The sequence below is a fragment of the Vicia villosa genome, linkage group LG2 (genome assembly GCF_029867415.1).
Source record: "Vicia villosa cultivar HV-30 ecotype Madison, WI linkage group LG2, Vvil1.0, whole genome shotgun sequence".
In the NCBI taxonomy this organism is placed as follows: Eukaryota; Viridiplantae; Streptophyta; class Magnoliopsida; order Fabales; family Fabaceae; genus Vicia; species Vicia villosa.
Genome location: NC_081181.1, coordinates 110,872,224 through 110,891,727, shown reverse-complemented (window position 1 = coordinate 110,891,727; position 19,504 = coordinate 110,872,224). Strand labels below are relative to the sequence as shown.

General features: G+C 34.9%; 1 protein-coding gene across 1 annotated transcript; it reads right to left on the bottom strand.

Annotated features, from left to right (window-relative positions):
- Positions 1-2,819: 2,819 nt before the first annotated feature.
- LOC131651787 (uncharacterized) lies at positions 2,820-7,657 on the bottom strand. The gene is made up of 7 exons (XM_058921480.1): positions 7,217-7,657; positions 6,841-6,915; positions 6,219-6,735; positions 4,928-5,313; positions 3,711-3,946; positions 3,475-3,628; positions 2,820-3,376 (listed from the first exon to the last, which is right to left on the bottom strand). The coding sequence occupies exons 1-7, from the start codon at positions 7,568-7,570 to the stop codon at positions 3,248-3,250; spliced, it is 1,851 nt and encodes a 616-aa protein (XP_058777463.1). The 5' UTR covers positions 7,571-7,657; the 3' UTR covers positions 2,820-3,247.
- Positions 7,658-19,504: the final 11,847 nt, after the last annotated feature.

Here is a 19,504-nt window from a genome sequence, read left to right as displayed (position 1 = left end):
TTCAAATTTATTTGTATTTAAATAATTTTATATTATATCAATTGTATGACAGTATAATGTATTTTTTAATTTTAATAACATTAAAAATGTATTTATCTCACGGGTCACTAAAAAGGCTATTTATTTTAGTTTAATCAATCATTATTTTAATTTAAGAGATAACATCTTTATTTTTAAATATTTACCTCATCTCACAATTATATTTTTTTCTTCTTTTGTGTATGATTAATTAATATAATTAAATCTATATGATTACTGTTCATTTAAAAAAAAAGTTAATCTTTTCAAATCTTGCATTTATATTTAAAATTTTATATTTGTATTTGATAATATAAGTGTTATGACATATTTTATTGCTATTTTTGTTATTTCATGATTATTATTTTAAGATTCTAAAATACTATATTTTTTTTTGTTATTTATACAATATCATAATTAAATTACCCGTGCGGGAGCACGGGTCTCTTACTAGTAAATGATAGACAATCTTTTGCTAGTTAAAGGTACACCCAGATATCTAAAGGGAAAAATTCCTACATTGTATGATGTCAACATGATAATAGCTTCCTTTATTTTGTCTTCCATTCCTCCAAAATAAATTATGCTTTAGATGGATTCACTCTAAGACATGTTGAAGCAAGGAAATTGCTCAGGATATGATGTATCATCTCAACATAACGAAGGTCACCCCTATAAAATAGTAGCAGGTCATCAGCAAAAGTGAGGTTAGTGATCTTCAATTTGTCACACTTGGCATGGTGGTTAAAATTAGGGTTCTTCTGCATCTTGAGGAGTGCCCTATTGAGATATTCCATGATGATGACAAAAAGAAGAGGGGTGAGGGGTCTCCTTGTCTGATACCTCTCATAGGAGCCATAATGTCAGTATAAGCACCATTGATGTTGAACTAGTAAGACATTGTTGTTACAATCAACATAAATCCAATTAACAAACTGCTTAGGAAATCCTATCTCCTTCAAAATACATTCAAAGGCATACCAGTCCACCATATTATATGCTTTTTGCATATCAAGTTGCATCATACATCTAGGTGTGTCACCCTTCCTAGAGTATCCCTTAAGTAATTCAAAGGCCAACATGATATGATTATGGATCTTATGCAGGGACGGAGCTACATATAAGTTTATGTAGGCAACTGCCCCCACTTAAAACTTGAAATTGTAGTATTTAGATATATTATACAATGCTGAGCTAAAAAAAAGATATATTATACAATGCTGCTTACTATCAAATTCCCAACGTAAAATCTCTTTACACATAGAATAATATGATACATTTAAATGACTAATCATCAATACTAAATTATTATATTTATTCTAAACTATTATAAATGCTAATAATGATCATTAACTAAGCTTCTTCCTAATTTGATAAATTTTCAAAAGAGATAATCACAAAAGTTATTTAACTTCTAAATAATTAACTTTTAACTAAGTTTAAAAATAACATGTACTCTCTCATTTCCTATTTATAAGACTCAAATAAATATTACAGATACTAAAAAAAAAATTGTTATTATTATTATAATTATTTATTTTTTGTGAATAGCTATTAGCACATTACCATTTATTTATAGATATATTTACTTTGAATTTTTTATTCTTCAAACTAAATTAATAGTTTTAATGAGGAATATATTTTTAAAAATAAGAATTAATATATTTAAAAATTTGTAAAATATATTAATTAAAGGATAAAAAAAGTGAAAGAGCCTTAAAGTTAAAGAGAATAACATACTTTATATTATAAATTTATATAAAATTTTGCCCCCACAAACTAAATTTTCTGGCTCCGTCCCTAATCTTATGGCCTAGAACAAAATATGCATGGCACTGACTAATAATGCTTCCAATAACCCTTCGAAGTCTAGCAGTTAGGACCTTGGATATGATCTTGTCGAAAGTAGTGCATCCACCTATAAGTTTATAATCCTTGATGGTCTTGGCTTCAACATGCTTTGGAACTAAAGTAACCACATTATTGTTAAAAGCCCTGAATAGTTGCCGTAGGTCAAAAAAATCCCTAACACCTGCTATCAAGTCCTCTTTTATAGTATTCCAACAAGCTTTGAAGAACTTAGCTTCAAAGCCATCCACTCAAGGGGATTTAAGGTCATCAATGCCTTTAAGGGCATTTTGGATTTCCTGCTGTCACAGTAGCAATAAGAGACAGTCTTTGGTCCATATTGAGTTGAGGCCCCTCCCTCGTGGTAGTGATGTCTATGTGGTTCAAATTCTTCTCTTTAGTGCCCATTAAGCCTCCATAGAAATCTAGAATTTCTCTTTCCATATCATCATGAGTATGGAGCTGAGTACCATCATCTTTAAACAATAATCTCAATCTCAAGTTATTGGCATTATTTTTAACTTTCAAGGTGGCAAGGCTGTGTTGCTATCTCCAGATTTTAGCCAATCTATTTGCTTCAAAAAATAATATATTTTTCCAAAAATAAAACAAAAAAATATTTTTTCTAAAATAAAAAATATTTTTTCCTGGAAATTAAAAAGAAAATCACGAAATTTAAAAAATCCTGAAAAAAATATTTTTTCCAAAAATAAAAAAAATCCTGATAATAATTTTTTTTTTATGTCTAAAAACAAGAAAAAGTTGAAAAAAATTAATTTTAAAAGAGTTCAAAATATAAAACTGCTTTGACAATTAACAGTTTTTATTAAAGTGATTATTGAAATTTGATTCTAATCATTAATGTGATTTGATTTAATGCAGTTCACAATTTCTGAAGAACACCCTACATTTAATAACCAACATAATGACATATCATATGATTTCAAATTTGCAAAATATATTAATCGGTGAACTTGTAAGCAAGTGTTAAATTGTGTATTAGGGAGTGTTGCTGATAATCACCGACACTGAATCACCTAAATGCTGTATTAGTATTAGTGCCTATCATTCCATGCTTCTAACATTAAACTTTTTTACTGATTTCCTTATCTGTTTCTCACTGCAACAAAATGAATATTATGATAATTTTGGTCAAAATTGATCTCACATACATGTAAATATTAATCCGATCAGACAGAGTTCTAAAACTAGAATCTAATTGACTCTCTTCCTCTTCAAGAAATTTAACATAGTTGTAACACACCCTATTTGTATTCATTATTTATTTTTTTCACAAAACTCCCTAGACATAAAATAATTTAATGAACATATTACATTTCACAAGTGATGGAAAAAAATCTTCCATGGCATTGTGCTTATGCTATCCCTCACTGTGCTGTTTGCAACCTTTTGGTCCATAATGCTTAGTGCCGCGCCTGACAATTGCGTTGCATAGGTAGCAGTAATGGCTTTGGCATGCCCAACATAACATGTGATTATTGTTTCCAATCTGTTGATGAATTCAAAATGGTAATAGAGGAAGTTCTTAGTGATGATGAAGATACAGAAAACAGAACTGTTCTTTTAATTATGGAAAGCTTTACATACCTTTACATTAAATTGACGACAACTAGGACATGCTGACCCACCAAGGTGAAAGAGTTCAGCATGTACTTGTTGTATTTCCTGGAGAGGATTTATGCGTGCTTGTGCTTGCCAGTTATCAACCATTTCTCGCGGGAACAGTTCGCAAGACCCGTCCCTTGAATGAGAAAAATAGAATTCTGTGAATAGAAATGTTTGGTATATAAGAAAACCATGCAAAAGAATTTATAAAGCCCTACCTGAAATGTCCATATGGATCTGATGCATCAAGAGCTTGGTTGCAGCGGTAGCAGAAGTATTGTTCACAGTTACCGCACTTCATTTTATTACAACCTTCAGTTCGAGAAATCGCCATGTCACAAGACGGGCAAAACTTGGAATCACGGCGAATTTCTCTCTCACTGAGCATTTCATTGATCTTTTCAAGTTCAAGACGCCTTTGATTTCCCTTTAATTGGGATGAATTTTGACGACCCTACGACAAGGACGAAATTCAGAAAAGTTGAAGCATTTTTCAGGTTAAAAAATAAGAGGAAAAACAAATGTCAAAGGAAATGCCAGTGGATGTCAGGGACAGCAACATCTAGAAACGGACCAAAACTAGCATCAAAACAATGGACCAAGAAACTACAGCATAGTGCACGCAAGCATTCAAACTGTTCAGCGCATCATTTGATAACAATTACTGAGAAAATTTTACCACTTAGTTTATAATTATATATTATTCAACAACAACAAAATCCCAAGTCTCCGAACTAAATTAACAGATGAGGAAAAACATAGAACTCTTACTGAATCTAAAATAACTATGGTAATAAAGGCATGTTTGGATTCCCATTTGGAATCCCAAAAAAAATAGTTTGAGAAAAAACTACAAGAGACGAGCTTTGGACAAACCATGGATGGGGCTTTTTCAAAGGGAATCCAACACATGCCTGTCATAGATGGCAAAAATTAAGTTAAGGGCAGTGCTCTCAATAATGGATTGCGGAAAGATAGAGGAAAAGGAGACAGAGCGTAACTTACTTATTGCAAGAGTTACGTATTCCGGTGAATAGGAATAATACTCACCAACTCTTCAGTTTTTCTTTTATAAAAGAAATAGGCCAGGTTTGGTACACATGCAGATTCTTCAATTTTATTATTTTAAAAACCCTAAAATTCTCTTTTTTCTGCTATTGCCACTACATCAACTAGCAGAAACTAGAATAGTAGCTGCTATTTCCCTAGAACAAAACTTGGGCGGTATTTTGCAGCGGTTTTGATAGTGGATAATCACAAATCCCTTATACTACTGTGTCGCTATTTGACATTACTGATTAAGAGTATTATTTACAGTTCTCAAAGTAATAAAGCAATAGATGAATAAAGTTTCAGCTGATAATTAAGATATTGAAACTCAAACTTCCAGTAAAAAGAAGCAGCTCCTATGGATTTCTGGACATATATACCATACCTGCAGAAGCTGAAGCTTCATATCTAGTGTCATGCATTCTATGCCAACATGGCGTCGTTCCCTGCAAAGAGTACAAAAGCTAAAAAAGCATTTTGGGCACTGAGCATGTTGGTCTTCATCCTCTATACAGGGTGTTTCGCATCTCGGACAATAAACAACATCGGACATTGATGCAAGTGTTTTCTCTAACATCACTGATTCCCAACGTTTGTAATCTTCATCGCCAAGAAAACGTTTTAAAAGGCTAGGTGGAATCATATCCTTGCATTTTGCGTCCAGACATTGAAGATTACTAATGTTCCCTTCTTTTACGTGAATTTGGGTAAAGGTCTGCACACATTTGCGGCAAAAAAAATGTTTACATGGTAATTGGACGAATTCGGTACCTGTTTGATGACAAAGAAACTTGTTAATTCGAAAAACTCAGTGGATACGGTGGCAGACATACGAACCATGCTCAATATTAATTTTATTTTAGTAAGCACAGAAAAAAGCATAATCAAGTCTAAAGCATGTTGAAATGAGAACATCACTAAAAACAAAATTTGCAGCATGACACTTCTAACCGAAGGCGGGTGTGGTCTCCGGCTCATGTCGGTGTCGCACACTGACAACACCTGACACATGTGATTATCAATTAATTCAGTTTCTCAAATTAGTACTAGCGTTGACGTGTTGCTGTCGGTGCCTTGTCCGATGCGTGTGCTTCATAGGAAACAAAATGTAAATGAAGTAACTCATGCATCCCGATAGTAAGAGATACTCAGACACCATATTAGTGGTATAGTCAACTTCTCCAAGTAAATAATAATTACAAAAGTCCATAAGAAAGAGGAGAGAATGATACAATAAAGTCAGAGTATAAATACAGTCAGTGAAAAGTAATATTAGGAATGAAATAGCATGAAGCCATGAACTCAATTAACAAGAAACAGGCCTAAGACTTGGCTTCGTTGACCTATTTCATTTTAGCCTACTACAGCATAAGCAACCTATGGTCAGTCAAATTATGCGCATTCTGTAAAAAGTAGTCTTTAAGTTCTCAGTAGAATGTAACTTGCAAATAAGAAATATATAATGAACTAAAAAAACCTATTGGAAGAATGACTTTTGTTTGGAATGGGCTATAATCAAATTACATTTGGATGTGAAACCAGCAAAATAAAAGTAAATACAAATCGGCAATTATTATAGTTCGTCAAACTATTAATGACGCACCGACATTTTTTTTTTTTACTAAAATATATCAATTAGTGTGAATAAACCAAGTCAAACATAAATTGGAAATTACCTGGATATTCACTATAGCAAATGCAACATTCATGCAATTCTTTAAGGAAGTTCTGATGGCGTCTCTCATTATTGTAGCTTTGTAAAAAAGGAATATCAGCATCAATGCAACCAATTCCCGAAACCACGCGTGAGTCCGCAACACGATTCAGGCCATAAGGACCTAGTCTAATCTCCTGATCAAATCCCAAATGAGAAAGAGAAGAACTATGCAACCAGTCTACCCAATGGTAAATCACTTCCTGCCCTTGCTGTTCTGCCCATATTGAATCCAACTTGGAACATAAACTTAAAATCTTGGCAGATTCCAACCACTTTACAGAGATTGTAAATATAGGTGGCTGGTGGCTCGGATACGACTTAGGTAATAAACACGTCAAAACAATCGGTGGAAGGTACTGAACTTTGAAAGAGTATAAAAAGTCATCTGAATTACTACTTATAGTTTCAACTTCACTAACAGAGTTTACCTTAGCAGTAATGCCTATTTCATCCAAAATATCAATGTTTATGTGTATCTACAAAAAGGAACCAATAACGAGAATCATAAATAGGTTTCAGATAAGTTCCATCTGAACCAAAAGACAGTTTGTTAAAACTGTGTTACTGGCTTAAAGATATACCTGAAAACAACGCAAGCCTTTCCATGTATCAAGGCTGAAAACATTTTCTCCAAAAATTGACTCTACCACAAGTAACTGCAAAACATAAAATAAAATTTAGTACCTATGAAACACCGATACTAGAATCACGAAACCCCGTAATAATTTTAAAAAATAAATAAACTAAATGTAATCACAAAAGTAGGTGTCAATTTGGATATAGACACTGATACAAACATTTTTTTTCCAGAGATGTCGGTGCTACATAGCTTAATACCAGTCACCACCACAGATACAAATGTTCATCAACTATAGGTTACCACTGCTACTACTAGTACTAACAGGAAAATAAATCATATAAGATATTGATAATTGAACAATCGAATTTGAGGATTACCTCATCTTGCTGCAATTGATCATTGATTGTGATCTCTTCAATGGACAATTCCGGTTGTTGAATATCACTAAGCAGCTTATCGAGCCTATTATCGATAATAAGATCAATATCATCATCGTCGCCACCTTCTCTCGCCGTGTTTGAACTAGCCACGTCATCAGCAGCGTTGTTATTGTTACTGCTATTGCCGTTGACATCAATGTCTTCAGGGGAAACTCGTTCTTCAACCACCGCGGAGTTGGATGAAGAACTAAGTTTGGATTTTTCAACATAGAGGAAATTCGATTTGGCGCGGTGGTGTTGTTGCGGCTTTGCGGTGGCGGAAAATTGATGGCGGTGGTGTCTCCCATTCATGTTTGATGGAATTGAATTGAAATTAATTCGCTTCGTGCCTCAATTTCTTCACGATTTTCCGCCGTTAATTATGTTTCAAAATGACTTTGAAGGGACAATATTAATATGTACACACACGGTTACGGTTAAAAACACTTGATTTTTACTATATGATTTTCTAACTAGTTTTATTCTATTAATCACCAAAAGAATCCAAACACAATTATCACAAATTCGCATAAAAACATAGCATCCACAAATATAATGTATGTGATTCGACGATAACAAATGCAACTCATACATGTGGTAACAATCTTTGTTATCCTTACGGTCCAGTCGTGTCCATCTCCTAGACAGATAACTAACAGACATTGCCTCTTGCCTCTTGGGACATAACCTGTAAAAGTCCGTTCTCTAAGCTTTCAAGTCCCCTCTCTGAACTTGGGACAAACCATTAGTCTCCACGAGAACTAACAGACATTGCCTCTTGACACAAATGATGCATGTGCAACTCAACAACAACATATGCAAATTAAGATCATCTCTCAATCTTAATCATACAAACATACCACAATAATCCATCTCATATGAATTATCCACCAAAAATTGCACAACATGCATCAAATAATCATCCACCACAAAGTACATTCAAATAACATATATTCAACCACACACATCATGAATCATATACCACATATCATACTAACACATGTATTCACATTTCATCGAGGCATAACACACATATACATAAATACATGTTACCTTACAACTACATCATAATTAAGTCATCAAATTCCAGCCATTCTAGTTCTATCATAAAGATAATTTCCTAATGCTTTGAACGACACATAAAACAGAGCTACGAATCAAAAGTTATGCCCTTCATAAAATTTGCAAAACGGGGTACATTCGTTCGGCGCAAGCTCTCACTCGCCCGACAAACAACCTCCAGAAACTTGGCCACTTTTGACCTCGATTCGCCAGGTGAATCACACACACGAACACTCGCCCGACGACTACAAAGGCTCGCCCGACGACTATAGAGGCTCGCCCGACGAATCACACTAGAAACAGAAAAATAATGTGCGTTTTTCAGCACTTCCAACACAACCAAAATACGATTTTCATACACTATAGGTCCAAAATACTCCAATCAAACACCAGATTTTACTACATAATAACAACCTAATGTATTTCTAGTTATGGGTACCAACCTAACTGTCATACCCCCATTTTTGACCTAAGATACCATCTCATATCGTATCATATGCATCATTGCATCTATAACAAAAATAGCTTATGTTTTCTTCTCATGATAAGTAGGGTTTTGAAAAAAGAGCTATTCATCGGTAAAAGTTGTGACAAATTAGGGTTTGGATTATCTTCCATCTAATGATCCATCTTCATCAACAACCAACATTTGATTCTCAACTTCATCCATTTTATCAAACTTAAGACCTTGTGTTAACTAAATTAGGGTTTTGACTGCAAAGTGGTGCATCATTGACTTTTGGCTCAATACTTGATTTGATAGTTTGGAATATGATCTCAAGATCTCAAATGCATCATCTTAACCTATTTCCTTGGCTCAAGACATCTTCAATGACACAATTGATTGATAATGGAAGATTTGGATCAACAGATAAAAAGTCAATTGTCCAGACAAAGTCAACTTTGGTTTTTTGGTCAACTTTGGATTTCAAAGATTTCTATTATCAAAACATTTCAAATTACTTAACTTGATCATCAAAGGTTAAGAAAATAAGATTACTTGCAAAATAAGTAACTTTGAAAAAATTGGAAATTTTTCTAAGTTATGAAAAAGTATGTTCAAATGCACAACTTTGCACACCCATAACTTCTTCCTCAAGCAACCAAATTTTGTGACTCAAAGCTCAAATTGAAGATCTCATGGAATACTCCAACTTTGTCCATTAGAAATTTCCTTAAAAAATGCATGGATTAAGAGATATAAAGCCTTAAAGATCATGATTTAAGTTCCAACACTTAGAAAAAATTTCAGCCTTTTTAACAACTTTGAAACCCTGACTTCATGTGCATTTTAAGTAATGTTCCAAGGTGAATCATTAAAAGTTTGAACTTCAAAGTTGAAGTATGTCATCTTAGCTTTCCAAGATGATCAAGAGCATGGAAAAATGTTGAGTGGAGCTATGATTTTGGAATTAGAACATAGAGGTCCCCATAAGCTAGAAAACATGAACATTTTTGTTTGAAAACTCAAGATAAGCTCGGATCAAGAAAAATCGAATCATATCTCTTTCATTATTATTTTCATTCAAGTGCAAAAGGACATGAGTCATGTCTTATGCCTTGGAGCCAAAGACTCACATGTTTCTTCATTTCCAAGAAACTTACAAATATCTCCAACTATCACAAAGCTTATCAAACTTAACTCCAATCTTTCTCTATAAATAAAGACCATCTGTAATACGGTGGGAGAACTGACTTTTTGAAATGTTGCGGATAGCAAGAGTCGCCACAGATTTTTATTTTATCCAATTTACAGAAAGGCTAAAAGAACAGAAAAAAAAACCTTTTTTAAAAGACTTTGAGTTTGGGGGTAAGTTATACAAAGGGAAGGTGTAAGCACCCTTTGTATCCATGGTTATCCATGGGCTCTTAATTGCTTAGCTCGCTTTTATTTTCAAAATGTTTGAAGTGTGGAAAAGGAATTTTGTTTGAGGACTTTAGCTTGTAAATAAGCGTAGCCTTTTTGAATTTGATTTTGAAAAGGAGTGGGAAAATATTTTGAATAAGGACTTTAACTTGTGAAATAAGCGTAGCCTTGTTTGAAAGTATTTGAAAAGGGGGTGTGAAAAAGATATTGAATTTGAAAAGAGCAAGCATTTAAGAGTACCTACCCTAAGTTAGAAAAAAATGTTCTTTTAGCTTTTCAGATTGAAAGGGCTATCCATACCAAAAGGGGGTAGGAAGTCCTTTTATTGGATGTATCGGGTCATCGAGGATTATCATTCGCCATAAGACTGTCCCTGCCATAAAGAGGGCATGTAGTCTAAGGGAAGGATATAATAGTCATTAATCTTTTTAGGCATCATGCGAGGACACCTTAGCAATGGGACAAATCATCATTTATCAAGGCAACCTCGAGGGACAAAATTAATGATGAATGAAATGACGACAACATTTGCTGTAGGTATCCTCGGAATTGAGGGACTTGACTATTTATAATCACAATTAAATGGCAACAGATAATAAGGCAACAGACAACAAGAGGGGTTACCCCAAAGGTGTGTGGGTGCACAATCACGTGATTCAATTCGATTATATTATCTTGTAATTTAGGCAAACCAAATTTATTAGCAGGCTTGTCACTCTCTAGGATTACTAACCACGCAGTTAAAAAATAAAGGCAGAATTTAAAAGTCTTACTCTATTACAATAAACACATGTAGGGCAGAAAAAATAAAGGCGGAAAATAAAATCCTAATTACTATTACATCAAAATTGAATAGGCAACCTATACACCTTCTAGTATTTAAATAATAGAAATTAAATAAATAAATGGCGTAATTAAAAATGAAGGCAGAATTAAGTAAAAGACAAATAATTTAAATAAATAAATAATTAAAGACATGTGACATACACTGGAATAGGAGATGAGAAGAGAAATAGCGAATATAGTATAAGTTTGTTTAGAAAAAACAGGGTTAAAAACCTTATGGTTAAAAAACCTAATAGGTAAACCTAAGGGTAAAAGCCTAAAGTGTTAGAAACCTAGCCTGCAGTTAATGGGCAATACCTATTAAAGGTTTTCCTTAGTTATCTATGGTTCTTGAAGTTTGAGGGTAATACAAACCTAAAACTAAATTAGTTATTGGTTAGAAACCTAATTAATTAAGGGAACCCTAATTTACCTAATTAATCTAATTATCCTAATTAATTTAATTAACTAATTAACCTGATTAAAACTATTAACTAATTAACCCTAATTTAAATTAATTAACTAAATTATTTAACTAATTAAAACTAATTTAAAAAACAACTAAATTAATTAAAATGAACTTATAATAAAAAAGTTTGATTTTTGTGAGTGTGGAGAAAAAGTTAAAAAAAAATTTAAAAAAGAATTTATAAAAGAGATTTAAAAGAAAAAAAAGAAAAAAAATATAAATAAATTATTTAAAAACCTGGGCGATTGGGATTGAGTGTGGGCAGCCTTTGAGTGTCCATGGTAGTCCTCCACGTTCTGGGACATTGGATCTATCACTATAATGATCCTGTGGTTGAGATTGGCAGGTGCATGGTGCACGCGATCAAGACCTCCGCACGCGATCTGGAAACAATTGAGAACAAAGGAATTAAACGAAAATAAACGCAGCGGGCAGGGATCGAACCCATGCCCCTGTGCATCAACGTCCTTACATACTGCTTGCTACCATTGGGCCATGATATGCGCGCTGATATTGGAATAAACAATAATTAATAAAAACGCAATTGATTTAAAAAAAAAAGTCAAAAACCAAACTCGCGCCCTGACTTCATCTTCTTTATTTTGAAAAAAAATTCAGAACCTTTTAGCCACGGCTTTGTTGTGTGGCTATAAACCTTCATCGCTCGATCCTGCAAACCACCATCAATAAACACAAAAATTAACCCAGACCGACTATATACATTCTCACGGATCCAATGGTATCGCTCGCTTTGGCTAATTCTTCCTCTAACCAAAAACCCCCAATTCAGAATTAAGAACCCTAACAATAGTGGAATTTTATACTCAAAATTTTTTTGAGACAAAAATGTGAATATGGAGATGTGCTTTAGCGCGTTCTGATCAATGGTGAGGAATGATTCGCGTTCAAAAAGCAATAAGGAGTCAATTGGGATGCTTGGATCCATTTGAGACTTTGGCTGCTAGCTTCTTGGGTGCCACGGTTTTTTAGAGCTTGAATAGGGTTCTTCTTCTGATTTTTTCCGTCCTCCTGTTTGTATGGCTTTAGGTATATATGGAGGGGAGATTTGGTTAGCAAAAATAGAAGAAAATCAACTTGAATCAATCTTTGTAAACTTGGAAAATTTGATTGGAAATTGTTTCTAAACTTTGCCAAATTTCAATATTTTTCCATCAATCTTGGGGAGCACGAAACTATATTGAATATGAGGTATAATTGGTGATTAGATTTGATCAATATCATAGCTCTAACCAAATATTTGATTTTTACTTGATTTATTTGAATTTAATCCCTTTTAAATGAATAAAAAATTCATAATAAATCAAATAAATTCCATAAATTCGTGGAAATTGGATTTGAAGTCTTGGATAACTTGGGGATGAAGATTGGGCCAAGAAATATTGGGTCCCTTTGCAAAAAGATTCATTTTGGAGCCTTTTATTTCACATTTTTTTCTCAAAATTGTCCAACTTTGACGCGGCATATCTCCCTCAATTTGTATGGTATGGAAGTTTTCTAGGACTTTTTGGAAAGCCCAAGATGTCCTCTACAATCCACTTTGGAAGATTTTTTGCATTTGGAGCTTGTATCTTGATGATATTGGCTTTGACAAAAAACAGCTTTTTGCGAGCTTTAAAAAGGACCTGTAGTGTTTTGGCTCATACTTTTCAAATGAAGCCTTTTTGGCCTTGTCTTGTGAGAGACAAAGTTATAAAGAATTCAATTTCCTTCAAAATAGGCTTTGGTTGGGAAATTTATGATGTTTCATTTGAAAGTTATGATTGGTCAAAGTTCAGTTGACTTTCTTCCTAGAAACCCTAATTTAGAAACTTTTTGTTTTGTTGATTTCTGAACGTTCCTTGATGAATCATGATCAACCCTTGATAAAATGATGAATGATACTTCAAAATGGGAATTTTGACAAAAAATCAGGAACTTTGACTGTGATTTGACCATAGTTTGACTTTTAGGTCAACTAGTCGATTATTGATCGTTTGGGCCATTGAGTGAGCAATCTTTTGAATCAGGGCTTGAAACTTGGCATGAGGATACTTTGAATCATATGAGAGACCATGGAATCCACTTGAGGTATCAGAAGTTCAAATTCCTTGATTAAATCAAAAACCCTAATTTTGGATCTTGTGCTTAGGAGAAGAGTGTGAGCTTGCATTGTCTTGAGCAATTGCAAGTCAGGTGAGTAAAAATTTCTTGAAATATGTAGGGCAAATTTTAGGGTATGACACCATCTCAAATCATAAAACTCACCAATTCACTAGCCATCAATATCCTAAACACTTCTCAATCCTTCATAGTTCATAAGTTGCAACATTGTTCCAAATTTTAAGTTTAAGAGCCATTCCTTTGAATTATCCAACCCTTGCAACTTCTGAGCAAACCAGCCATTCCAACAACTTATATACACCATTTAAAGTTTGATCATCACCTCCATCCACCCCAAAAACACCCTTAACTCAAAATCACCAAGAAAACTCCATTAGTGCACATTTTTAACTTCAAGAAGCCAACTTCAAATCCACTCGAGTGTTTTCCAAACTACCACTTCAAACACTTCATATACATCATATAGAAGTTTTCCAAGCCATTAAACAACTTCTGTAACATCTCCAACATCATCCTCCATTTTCAAATCAGAGTTTTGCACATCGATTTGGCTAGGAATATTTAGTGACTTTCAGAGCAAGTTATGGGTTGGAACACACTCAGGGAGGTCCAAGGAAGCTTCAGGGATCATCACATTGCAACTAGGAGTGCTCATACGAAATCTGGTTCTTCACTTCAAGAGGTAAGTTTTCTAAATTGTAATATACGCATACAAGCATCATTAGCATATTGTGCCTGAAGAGGAATACATATTTTATCATGCTAAAGCTATCTGGATCCTTAATTTTGATTGAAACCCCTTATGTTTGAAGATAGATGAAATCAGTAGCTTAGGGTTTAATTTGGGAATGATTAAAATTCGTCCTCGTTTTTTTATTGTTGATACAAATGAACTGTACCACAGAATTCGTGATGAAATTCTAAAGAGATTAGCATTTTACATTTTTTAATTTGGTGAAGAATTGAAGGAATATGAATTTTGGCCATGGAAGGTATCTTGAGGTTGAAGATGAAGTTGGTTTGAATTTTTAGAACTTAGTTTATTATATATTTAGTTGAAGCTATTATATATTTGATTGGCATTGCGCCCTAGTGGTAACACGTTGGTTTTGTGAAGCATTGGGTATGGGGTTCGAATCCCTTATGCCCCAGACCTTTTGGTTTTATTTTTTAACTTATCATTTCAACTTGTTTCAAATAAAATAAACCACACATGTTTACTATTACCATTGGCCATTAGGCCCAGTGGTAAACCTTTTCACTTGCAATCCGAAGGGCGTGGGTTCAAGTCCATTTGGCTACAAAACCAAATTTTTATCACTTGTTTTCTTATTTTTTTATCAAACTTCACATTTTTTTTGACCTATCAAAACATCTCATTTTGAGATGATTTTTTACACACTCTTCATTTATCATGTCTATTTTATGAATATGTGAAAAATTCCAAAAAATATTTATTATTTGAATCATTTTTCATTTAATCAAAACAATTCATTTTTAATGACTTTAAAAAACTTTTCTTTGATCTTCTTGTCAAAACTCTTGATTAAATCTTCTTTGATTGATCATGGCTCATCAAATGGGATGCCATGCTCCTTGTGGACTCTATAACTTGTTGGTTTTGTTCATTAGGGTTTTAAAATTTAACTTTTCAATACTTTAATCACACTCGATTCAAAAACCTAATTCTTGTCACTTTGACTTGAACTTTTGATTTTAACACATAAGTTTGTTTTAAAACTTATCTTTGATTGATCAATAGATATTTGAAGTACTCTTGCTTTTAAGTAAACTTTATATTGATCATACATCCCAAAATCTTGTTTACCTAAACATGTTTAATCTCTTATCCATGATTTGTTAAGTTGTTGATCTTTAAGGACATATTTCATTCATAAATTCCCAAAAAATCCAAAGGAAAAGTGTTTTGGACTGGGCCGATGCTTGGTCCAAACAGACTAAGGCCCAAATAATTATCAGCCCATAAGGGGCATTCCTCCCCGACCCAGTAGGATTGAACATGTGACATCCTCGTCAGTCGGGCATAAGAACATGACCTTCGATCGTCGACTCCACTGGATTGAAGACCGAAGCCCAGCATGACCCGGGCAAGGGCACATGCCCGACCCTGGGTAAGTGCTCCCTACGAATGTTTCTTCCACCGGAGACCCTCCTCCTTGTAGGGTTCTTCACTCCCAACCCACCGGATTAGACGGAGTCCACGCACTCCCTAAAAGACCGCGTCGCGTATCCCCTTAAACTCCGGAGTGGTTGACCCAGGATGGAAACCACGTACTGGTCTCTGCTATCCATGCAGAATCTTGGCAGTCTCCGAATTGGGCCTGGGCATACAGTCTAATAGCGAGATCTTGGCCCAACGCTAGGGGCTATAAATACCCTATTTCACTAGAGGGTCAGGTAACTTCATTCATTCTTTCTCTACCTTGTACTTGCATTGTGATTGCTCTCTCTTCTCACTTTGGAATCGGAGTACCTTGAAGGTACACCCTCTAGTTCACAGAAGATCTAGATCCTTGCAGGCCTTGAAGATCCGTCTGATCAGGTACGATCAGTGGCTCCGTTTGTGGGAAACTAGTTTCCCCGTCTTTACTAAACAAAGATTAAAGCAAAATTCATCCTGCAATATCTCACGCAGAAAAAAAAGGGACTGTTACAACCTCTTCCAATTCCTAACAAAGTTTGGGATAAACTTACCATGGATTTTATCACCCACTTGCCAAGCTCCTTCGGCCATACCGTCATTTGGGTTATCTGTGACCGCCTTACAAAGTTTGCACATTTCATTGCCTTGCCCACAAAATTTTTTGCAAAAGATCTTGCATCCCGTTTCGCTGTTGAAGTATTCCGCCTTCATGGTCTTCCCAAATCGATTGTTTCTGATCGTGAGTCGTGGTTTTTTAGCACTTTTTGGAAGGAGTTCTTCAAAATCCAGGGAAATGCACTAAACTACAGCACAACTTATCATCTGGAAACGGATGGACAAACGGAAGTAGTAAACAAATCTTTAGAAACGTACCTACGCTGTTTGGCTGGTGACAACCCCCGTACATGGTACAAATTTTTGCATCTTGCTGAGTGTTGAATGAAGTATAGGGCAAGCAACAAAAAAGATTTGGAAATATTGATCCGGGAATTATCGTCCTCAGAGATGGAGAGATGCCATTCAACAGTTTCTACGGTTTCGAGCTTGGGTTTGAATGAGCAAAAAGTAAACAAAGATATAGACAAGAAAAGAATAAACACATTCTTAGAAGAGAAATAACTTATCAGGAATGTAAATATATTCACTCTTCACAAACATACACTTACCAACCCATTATACTCAACCTACGATACTCATCTATGTTATCACGTATCTCTCACATAAGCGTCCGTCTCTGGAGCACAAACGAGATCATCTCACAACTAAGGTTATCTTTAACGCAAAGTCGCGAGAACATCCGTATTCTCGCGTCGGTAATCTCTCGCGCGCCACTCATACACGAAAGCATTAAGTACAGATACCCACAATGAATGCTAGCTCTAAATCTATCTCTAGAGTTCAAAACCAACAGATTATCATCCTAGATAAGGATTCAAGAAGTTTATCTCTAAAGCACCCCAAATCCCCAGCATAGAGCAAAAATCCAGGATAATATCAACACAGATTTGTAAAGCAAGTTAAACATAACATTATAATCGGTAAATATACATTAGATTCAAGTAAATATACAAACAAAACCCAACCCAAGAGAAATACACAAAGAAGAAGAGAAATGAACCGAAAATCTCCCGGTTTGTCAGCTCCGTTCGACGCTCAATCCACCCCCGATCATCCTTATGCAACCTCCGAAGTTGTTTTCTAAGCCAATTCTACTCTAAGAATGAAGTTGATGGTGTTGGGACTCAAAAATACCCAACCCATAACCTAAAAATGTGATTTTTGCCCCTTTTAACGAGTTGCTGTCTTAGCAGGTCCGCTTAGCGGACCCCCTCCGCTCAGCGGACTGACAACAAAAGTGAAATCTTGTTTTCGCCATAAGTTGAGAACCGTAACTTCGAATTGCGTCCGGTTCGAAGCGTTGGAAAGCTTATTCAATGCTCTATCCAAATATGAATGAATGGAAACCAAAATGATAATTTTTATCATCCTTATTTTGAGCCTTATTCTTTGATGAATTGGTAGAATTTGCATTCTTGAAGCTTAGCCTTTGGTCTTTATTACTCAATGGTCCAAAGATGCATGAATACCTATAAAATGAATGGAAAACTATTAATTGGTATAAAAATGAATCAAAAACACAAGTATGCACATATTTACACAAAAGTTAGGATTTTATTACAAAAATCATAAGAATAGAATCGATAAGTGCCACAAATATATACTCAAAATATCAACATTTTGACACTTATCACTGAGTTTTGGTATAACACGTCATTCCACACTGCAATCCAGATGACTCCTTTTCATGCCTTATATGGTCGCGAACCACATAACATCCCTGATTATCTCGCCGGCACTGCTACAACTGACTCATTGGATTCTTCCCTACTACAACGTCAAAACATTCTCACCCAGTTAAAAGTGAATCTAAAAAAAAGTAAAACATCAATGGAAAAGTAAGCTAACAAGAAACGTTTGGATTTTACCTTCCATGAGGGTGATCTCGTGTTACTTCGGCTTCAGCCATACCGACAAACCACGATCAATCGTCGATCTTCACAGAAGCTTTCTAAACGATTTTTTGGTCCCTTCAGAGTTGTCAAACGTATTAGTGCAGCCGTGTACATGCTGGATCTACCATTATCTTCAAAAGTTCTTCCCGTGGTTCATGTTTCTCTTCTCATACCATGTTATGGTGACAACACAAAAGCAGATTTTCGCCCTCTTCCGTTGAATGCTGGCTTGACTTTTGGTGAGGTAGATGATTTGTTGAACCAAAATGTTTCAATGGACCCTGAGTTTGAATCAGTAAAGAATAAGGAAGAGGACAAGAAAAGGGTGTTAGACATGGGTGAGGAAAAGTCACTTAAGCAAACAGACTTTCTAAACCCTAAAGAGAAGAGATGTGTAGCGGTGAGAGAGAAAAATGAAAGTGCAATGATCTCAACTCCCAAACAACACAGACTTATGCAAACTGATGTACTTCCACTTCCTAATATTTGCTCACGTGATTCTGTACCCCCCACGCGGACAGATGTCACCTCTCTAGCCAACCGATCTCATCTTCCACAAGATCCACCATCCATTCAAAAAGCACTTACACACTCTCCAACTTCCCTTTTGACTCCACACATGGCTCGAGGCAGCCAGCTAGCTCCCACTTCCAACGTTCCTCTTTTCTCCCAAACCTCTCCACCACACAATCAGATTCCATCTTATCCCCCATCTCCAAAGGCCACCACGTCGTTCCACTCTCCACCTTTTAACCCGAGTAACCCCAATCTCTCTTCCAAATCGGGCCCCACTACCACCCAAGCATCTTTGAACCTTGAGGACAAGGTTCCTTTTGGGCCATTGAGTATTGTTTAAAAAAGTGTTACGGCCCACTAAAGAAAGGAAGAAGTCCATTTTATTAAAAGACTTTTATTATTAGCTAAGGGTGTATTTAGCTTTTATTTTATTATCTAGTTATGGTTGTTTCAATTAAGAGGCCTTAGGCGCATTTAGCAATAGCTCTAACCCTAGCTATAAATGTTGTAAGAATCAATTTGGAAAGCAAGAAGAAAAGTTGTTTTTATCATTTATCTCTTATGCAACATTAGATCTAGGGTTTCCTTAGTGTTATTGTTATACCCCAAAATTTGCCCGCATCTTTTTTCAAGAAAAACTTCAATCTAAAAATTAAGAGCTTCATATAATCTTGGATTTTTATCCCATAAATATCCTGATTTATGAATA

What these genes read in the sequence shown, in the direction of transcription:
- LOC131651787 (XM_058921480.1), bottom strand. Translation starts at nt 7,570, where the DNA reads ATGAATGGGAGACACCACCGCCATCAATTTTCCGCCACCGCAAAGCCG. An exon ending in GATCCATATGGACATTTCAG is followed by an intron (nt 3,629 to 3,710) that starts GTAGGGCTTTAT and finishes TTCTCATTCAAG; the next exon opens with GGACGGGTCTTGCGAACTGT. An exon ending in GTCGTCAATTTAATGTAAAG is followed by an intron (nt 3,377 to 3,474) that starts GTATGTAAAGCT and finishes ATTCATCAACAG; the next exon opens with ATTGGAAACAATAATCACAT.